At 33.9% G+C, this 8894-nt stretch overlaps 1 protein-coding gene across 1 annotated transcript; it reads right to left on the reverse strand.

The window, feature by feature from the left end:
* Window positions 1–382: 382 nt before the first annotated feature.
* On the reverse strand, window positions 383–2376 carry LOC110911122 (1-aminocyclopropane-1-carboxylate synthase 3). Its single transcript, XM_022155704.2, has 3 exons — window positions 2011–2376; window positions 1757–1917; window positions 383–1531 (listed from the first exon to the last, which is right to left on the reverse strand). Exons 1-3 carry the CDS (start codon window positions 2284–2286, stop codon window positions 550–552), a joined length of 1419 nt encoding a protein of 472 aa, XP_022011396.1. The 5' UTR covers window positions 2287–2376; the 3' UTR covers window positions 383–549.
* Between the last annotated feature and the right edge of the window lie 6518 nt (window positions 2377–8894).

Genomic DNA, 8894 nt, shown 5'->3' on the forward strand with positions numbered 1-8894 from the left:
TTGGTGGTTGTTTGTGAAGGTTTCTTGGGGGGGGGGGGGGGGGGGAGGGTTAGGGTGAGGGTGAGGGGGGACTTCTCAACCAAAGATTATTGAGATTTTTAAATGGTTATAGTATTACTATTTTATTTATCAAAAATAAAAAAAAATAACAGCAATCTATGGATCAGACTTAGTATACTTTAAAAACATTATGATTTCTCATAAAAAGTTTAGATACAAATAATATTAATCATGGTATAGAACACAGAGAGAATATGAAGTTGCTTGGAACAATTCAGAATTCAGTTACAATAAATTACTCAATGATTCTACAAGAAGCATATGCCATAAGGATTGAGTGCACTACCTTTAAAAATTACAAGAATAAAGTTGCACAAAGATATACAAAATATCCCAATATACATGTAATATATTGAAAAAGAAGACAATTGAAATTAACAAAAATTTGTATGTTGGTTGTTTGGTTAATTGCAATTGCCACTCCACTAATAACCTAACCATATCCGATAGTCATTAGAACAAGTTTTTATCATCTCTGATTGAGATGTTCTAACGTTCATCAGCAAGAATTTCGCGTTGATGAAACGATAGTTCAAAAACCCATTTGGGTAGTGATTTTGTTCTTCTCGAATTTCTCTTCATTAACTTTTGGTGACCACTGTTGTTGTTTTGCTTAGCCATCGAGTCTACAAACGCCTTCACACGTTTCATGGCAAGATTTAGGGTTTCCTCTGACATATTTGCGAAGCAAACACGAAACCAACCCGGTTCACTACAATGGCACGATGAACCAGGCGAGATGTTCAGCCCGACTTCATAAACTATCTTCTTCCAAAGCTCCATTTCACCTTCAAAAGTGTTCGAGCTCAATAGGTGGCTCATATCCACCCAACAAAATAACCCGGAGTTGCTAGGAAGACACGCGATTCCTGACTTTTTAAGCCCTTTAACGAGCATTTCGTGTCGTTCCTTCAGTCTTCTCCGGTTCTCCGAAAGATATGTTTTCGTAAACTTCTGGTTGGAAAGGATTTCTGACAATAGGTACTGCGTCTGCGATGAAACTAGACCGAAGCTTGACATTTTTGTTGCAGCCGAGACAACCCTCTCATCATTGGAATAAATGGCCCCAATTCGGAATCCGGGTAGTCCAAGATCTTTGGACAGGCTATACACAATGTGGACTCGTTTTGAGATTTCTGTGTTTAGAAGGTTTTTGTGTTTTAGGACCTCCATGATGCTTATGAAGCTTGGAGAGCTAAAGACAGTACCGGCATAGATTTCGTCGCTAATAAGGTGGATGTTCTTGGACGAAATGAAGCTGACCAGGAGGTCGAGTTCATGCAAAGTCAGTGACGTGCCTAATGGATTAGAAGGGTTTGTGACCAAGACACCCTTGACTTTGAGGTTTTGTTTTTCTGCATGTTTGTAAGCTTCTTCAAGGGCAGATTTGGTAATTCTAAAACCATTTAAGCTTGAACAATGAATGGGTACTATTTCAGCTCCAGTTCTCCACTTGAGGTCTCTATCAAATCTACACACAATAAATAGTGTAACAAATATATTAGATTAATATTAGCTATAAAAGGGATCAATATCAACTTTTCTAAATTGTTACTATCATAGGGTGAGGACCACAATTTGTTGGTCCACCTTTTTTTTTCTAAAAAAGACATATTTTACAAAAAGTACTTTTATAAATCCTGGTGGTGTAACAAACCCTCTTGACACCATGATTCATATAGAAATGTGAACTTACCCAGGATAATATGGTGTCGGGAGGAGGAAGGCATCGCCAGGATTAGCGAGACAAAACATTAATGTTTCGTTGGCCGAAGTTGCACCAGCGGTGAGTACAAGGTTATCTGGGTCGAAGCTAACACTACCTCCTCTTATCTCCGACATGAACTTGACTAGCGCCTATAAAAAAAACATATATGTACATGTGTTAGACCACGTTTAGCGAAAAGCCATTCCACTAAAATGTTTGCCAAAATTAGAATGAGTGGTTACAGTTTTGAAGGCAGGGAGGCCATGATAATCCTGAAAGAGAGCAAGTTCTTTGAAGATGGATTGATTATTATGATTCTTGAAAGCCATAGGTTGCGGGTTCTTCTCGAGCCATGATTCGAGAAGGTCGAAAGAGAGTTGATTCTCGGCAAGACCCATTTGGATGATACCTTTGGGATTCTTAAACTCGTCGTAGGGATTTTTCTCGTACTCTTCCCATCCGAGGAAGTACGAGGAATCCTGTCCGTGAGAGTTGCATGTTACCTTTGCTGACAACATGATTTCTTGCTGATTCTTGAATGTAATGCGGAAATTCAAGAAAGTGAATGTAGAAGGAGATTTTTTTTTAAATGAATGTGATTTCAGAAATGAAGAGTGTGTGATTATGTTGGTGTGTTTTCAAGTAATATATATAGAGGGGTGAGTTGAAGAAGCATCCAAACTGAAAAGAGAATGCCATGTCGGATCGTCTACACATGGGATGTGTAAAATCTGTTATTGTGATAAAAAATTAATTCGGTTTTTCTACCTTGTCTTAAGATTGTTATTGATTCTTAAGAAAACAAAAATATTTCGTAATTCTAACATCCAAATTAGTAAACTAAAGATACCAAAGTAAAATCGGTAGACAAAACATTTTCTCACTCCCAATGTTTTTTTATATTTAGCATTATTTAAGAATATTAATTATGTTTTTTCTCTAGATACTATTAATGGTTTTATAATATAATAACAGTAAAATCGCTAGACAAGACATTTTCTCCCTCCCAATGTTTTTTGTATTTATTATTATTTGAGAATACTTTCTTTATCTCTAATAACCTTATTAGTTATAGTGTTTAATTAAAATTCTGAGTGTACAGTTACGACACATTTACTTTTATTGATGTCTCGATATAAATATTTTTCAAAACTACATCGTGAGTAATAATGTACAAGTAATATAAACAAAAACTTAAATGTTATGAGAAGTATCTCACATTTTTTTATAAGTTGAGACCGTTTACACTTTTCTTTATTTTATTCTAATAGTATAATGTAACTCTTTATAAAATTGTGAATACACAATATCATTCCAGTAAAAGACCAAGGATATATTAAACTAATTAGTCTTATCCATTATACTGCTCTTGTTATGTTCTGTCTAAGTTTCTAAAAACTCCTTTAATTCATTAGCCTAAGTTTTGAAACACTCAACCTCACAGACCTCGTATGTTCTATGTCTTAAGTTTCTAAAAACTTTTTTAATTCATTAGTCTAAGGTTTGAAACATTCAACCTCAAAGACATCTCAACCTCTACAGAGCGGCATCTTGTAAGTCCTAACTGACGTGTTGTTGTATATTTTAAACTCAAGATATAAAACTTATTAATAAGTGTAAGGTAGTTTTAAACTAATTAACTAAGCCTTATCTAATATGATAGGTTGCTGCTCAAAAAATATAATAAGTGTAACTTATGAGCTAATAAGTCAATTCATTATACTAATTTTGTTAAGTCCTAGTTGTGTTCAATATATCTCATAAGTTAATTAAGACATTAGTGTTTAACAATCTGGACTGTCAAATTGGTTTAGGACAAGAAATCTTTATAAATTGCTGGATTCTAGGATTTAGTCTAGGACTTTAACATTCAGTTTCTTTTTAAATGTTTCAGTTCACTGAAAGTGTTGAGTTAAAACTACCCAAGTCCTAAACCAAACTTTACACCAGTATTCTTTCTAAAACCCCGAACAAAACACACCTAAAAAGTGTTTTTTCTTTCTTAAAAACACATGACCGACAAGAAATCTTGATAAAAATGGAAGAAGGGAGTAAAGGCAATTCAAGCTAGGACCCATCATTGTGAAGTGGTCTACCTGTTGCTCCCTCCCTCTCTAGCCCATTTTTATGTCCTTAATGTCGACCACTTGATTTGAAGTTTGAAGTCAACATGTGAATTGATCAATTGATGATACATACGGTAGGAACAGTGAAACGGTAATTTGACATAGTTACTTATATTAACCCCACAAAATCAAAATGGACTAGAAAATGACTCGACTTAAAATAAGCATAACTTGGGTTCTATCAAGATTAATTACAAGACTTATAGGTAATGAACGAAAACAGATTGACGGACCAGATCATGTGCCAAACCACCATATGTAAGTTGTCCCAATTATCATAACCGAATTCTATCATTTAGAGCCCCAATTCACACTAAACGATTTTCTCCAAGATCACAGCTTTTAGTTTTTTATTTTATTCGTAAAAAGGTGTGACTCTTTGGTTTAATCAATTACACGCATCTTTAGAAGTTATTTTATAATTAGGTAGTCCATTTTGTTTCTTCAAAATTTAGCTCGATGTTCAAATTTTGTAAAACAATTAGTAACTTACATTGTACAAATTATATGTGGAAAACTGAACATCTGTTTGTATATGGCATAATTAAAAAGGAAAGAGGTGAGAAGGAAGCCGCCATTGGTATTTGCCAGCAGATTTTGAAAACCTATTATTTATAATTAACTACAACAAAATTTGAAAGGTTAAACTAAACAACCTATTATTTATAATTAAGGGTTTTTTTTTCATATTTCCCCTTAAAAAATTTTGAAATTGCATATATATCCGAGCCAAAAATTAAATTGCATATTAACCCTCTATTAACTAGTAAAATTATAAATTTAGCCATTTTGATTTAATTTATTAAAATTAAATTATAGAAAGACTTTTTTACCCTTCATTTTACTAAACTTTAGAAAATTGCATATTTATCCTTTTTTTAGTAGACGAGTTATTAACTAATCGAAAGTAGCCTCCATATTTTAATTTTATCCTATACTTGGACATTATTTGAAAAACATTTGGCTCAAGTGTTGGTGATTGAGCCATGTTCTCCCATGTTAATACATCTATATTATCATCTTCCCTCTTGAATCAATCCAATCTAACAAAAAAAAAATACAAGAATTAAACAAAACAATAATAAAAACAAAGTTACTGTGATTGATATGGACCAACTAAAGAAATTTTGACAGAATAATAAGAGTTTTGACCATTCATTTCATCATCATCACACAGTACTACTACTCTTTATACTATGTACAACCCTACCAATGCAATTTAAACGGTGGTACCTTTTTCAACCATTAGAATGGACAAATAACAAGATGATCGTATAAATTAACAGCAATACAGCGTAATTGTATGAACTAACGTCCAATACTCATGTAAACTTTTATTTCCTTGTTATCACTCCATCATACCACTACTCATATAAACTTTAATCACCTCCTTGTAAAAGAATAAAGATCAGTCCATCATACCATCATTCTCAAATGACCTACTTCAAGCTAAAAAAAGACTGCAATCATTACTATGACTTTTTTCCTAACAAAAACTTCATTAATTCAAACTTATAACTGCAATCATACTCAAACTAGAAATCTCAAAATCTATTCAAACTTAAGTCTAATAACAAGACAAAAACAATAATACTAACCTGAAGAAACGCCGGCCGCCTGAAGATGCTAAAGATGTGTCGTGGGAGATGTCGCCGTAGAAGAAACTGAAACGTCAGCCTGAAGAAACGCTGGCCATAGAAGAACTGAAGTGTCGCCGTAGAAGAAAACCCAAACGTCGTGCGCATGTGAATTAGAATTAGAATGATAACTATAAACCTGATTTTTCTCTAAGAAAGACCTTTTAATTTTGAGAAGGGTAGTTTTGTCATTTTAATAGAGAAGGGGAAATATGCAATTTTTATTTAGGCTTGGGTAAATATGCAACTAAGGGTGTTTTTAAGGGGAAATATACAATTATTTCTATAATTAACTACAACAAAGATAAGCCCATAATTAGTAACCTGATCGAGTAGGATCTATAAAAGGTTCAACATTTATATACACTACAAATAAAATGAGAAATACTAACAGGCAGCTGCAGCTATCTGACATTTTTCTATTGGTCTAGGTAGATTACGATTTTCTCAGTTTAAATTTACAGATTTATAATTAGTTTTGTTTTTTTTCTAGCTAAATTACAATTTTGCCATCAGTTCGAATTTACAGGTATGCCAACTGAAACGTCAGCAGCCTGAAGAAACGCCGGCCATAGAAGAACTGAAGTGTCGCCGTAGAAGAAAACCCAAACGTCGTGCGCATGTGAATTAGAATTAGAATGATAACTATAAACCTGATTTTTCTCTAAGAAAGATCTTTTAATTTTGAGAAGGGTAGTTTTGTCATTTTAATAGAGAAGGGGAAATATGCAATTTTTATTTAGTCTTGGGTAAATATGCAACTAAGGGTGTTTTTAAGGGGAAATATACAATTATTTCTATAATTAACTACAACAAAGATAAGCCCATAATTAGTAACCTGATCGAGTAGAATCTATAAAAGGTTCAACATTTATATACACTACAAATAAAATGAGAAATACTAACAGGCAGCTATCTGACATTTTTCTATTGGTCTAGGTAGATTACGATTTTTTCAGTTTAAATTTACAGATTTATAATTAGTTTTGTTTTTTTTTCTTCTAGCTAAATTACAATTTTGCCATCAGTTCAAATTTACAGGTATGCCATTTTTTTTCTCCAAGTCATGCCATGGTTTTAATATTTTTTTACAAAACTACGGTAGTGTTTTGTTTTAACTAGTTGACTCGGTGTAATTTTTATTCGTGTCAGGCGACTGCTTGGCACACACTCATTTGTCCTGAAAATTACAATTTGACTCCCAGATTAAAATTATACTCTTTTTATCATTTTAGTTTTTTTTCGCTAAAGTATGGTAGTGTTTTGTTTTAATTGGTTGACTCGATATAATTTTTTTTGAGATAATGTTATGAGTAGTTGTAGTATGTACAAGTAAACGAAACATAGACGTACATATTGTAAGAGATAACTATTCGGCTTTGTGTCCCGCAACGCGGACGGAGCCAAAATTAGTTAGTTAACAAATACTTTTTATTAACTAAAAATCTTAGACCTTGATCACATGATTGGCATTGAACATGGCGAAATGTGCTTTCAAGACTCTCAAACCACTACATGAGCCTAGTAGCTCCTTCAAACCCAGTAAACTTGAGTGGTTTAGCAGAGTTAAATTGTTTTTAGTTGCACGGAGCGGGTGCATTGTTGTTATTGTTGTTGTTGTTCGCTTGGTTTAACTGGGTTACTAGGTTTGGGAGCACGGCGGCAATTTGTTGAGTGATCATAGGGCCATGTCGGCGTCTTGATTTGCATTACGTCGAGGAGGCATTCTAAAAGAGCAGAGAAATATAAGAGAAAACAAGTGAGATGATATTGGATAGTCAAAACTGAACATTAAATATCGACGAAGTATAAGGATTGTGACCATTTGTTCGTTACCTAAAACAAACAAACGACACAGTGACTAATCAAAGTAAATGGGTCTTTATAATGTATCGCGAATACATGCTTTAGCCTATAAGTGGACACTCACTCCAAGAGTTCCTAGGTAAGAGTGACTGGTCCGGTGATGTAGATTTGTACGAACACGCTAGCCTTAGACAGAAAACTCAGGGTACTGGCATCCACCCTTCCGGATTGCACATGTTCACATTATTAAAGCCCAAACTTTGACGGGATTTTGAAAACTTTGAAGGCATAAAGCCCAAAACAAATCATCTAAGGGTAGATGATTTCTTGTGAAGTTTTGGACAAATTTTGACTCTAGAGAATGAATTTTGTTTTGTTTTTGGCAATCACCTAAGGATAGTTGATGGTATTGTATTAAGAATCTAAAAGCAAGAAAACTCGCGTTAGGGTCCTAGGAAGGTTATAGACTACGCCAAGAGTATTAATAATAACCTAATTCCCTATAACCATGGCTCTGATACCAATCTCTGTAACACCCCGATCGCGTAAAACAACAAACTGCGGCGGAAACATCGGGGAGTCACGTTACAGAAATTGTTTCACAACACATGGTATTTAAAGTTTTGTATTATTAGGATAATTGTTTACATTGTCTTGGGATAAACAGAGAACAAAATACACATAAATTGTATTTCATGTTTTAAAGTCACTAAGGACCGCGTCCATCCTATGTGAAGTATGCATTTATGTCATCAAACAATAGTTCCTGAAACATATGTGAAAAACAGTCAACATAAAAAGCAGGCGAGTACATAGGTTTTGTGTGTCAAATTCATGGCTTTGAATTCATATTGCAATACCTCGTCCGACTTCGAGAGTCGACGAGTATGAACCTTGAAATCCAAAATTGTTTGATATTGCAATATATTTTACCAACTTTACAAGTTGATATAAGTAAAACAAAAACCTTGTAGCCATGAATCTAGACAGAAAACATTTGTTTTGTAAAACCAAGTAATAAGTCGATTTAAAAGAAAACATAATATGGTTTATATTTTTAAGTGAAAATCATTGCATGACATTGTTCAAAACCATTTTCCTTGTTATAAACCAATCGTCCATTTACGTGTCATAAACCATTGTACGTGTCATAAACCATTTGTCCGTGTCATCAATCAATCATCTGTGTCATAAATAAATGAGTAAATTACAAGTTTTATTCTTTATGTTTACACCAAATTGCAGGCGATGCCCTTTGCCTTTAAAATTAACGGGTTTTGTACTTAATGTTTCAAAATCTTACACCGTATGTCCTTTGATCCTAACCCAATTAATTTTTTTTGTTAAATATGGTCACCTGGGGGTATTTTAGTCTTTTTACCCCATTTATTGAATATCAATTTAATAAATAAAACAAAATTTTTATAACTCTACCTTCTTCAACATCAATCACCAGCAACACCCTAAGACCACCTCCCACCACCGCCTAACCCACCTTCACCATCCAGAACCAACCACTCCGGCACCACCACCTGCAACACCACCTCCACCACCACA

This window comes from Helianthus annuus, chromosome 15 (assembly GCF_002127325.2).
Source record: "Helianthus annuus cultivar XRQ/B chromosome 15, HanXRQr2.0-SUNRISE, whole genome shotgun sequence".
Lineage (NCBI taxonomy): Eukaryota > Viridiplantae > Streptophyta > Magnoliopsida > Asterales > Asteraceae > Helianthus > Helianthus annuus.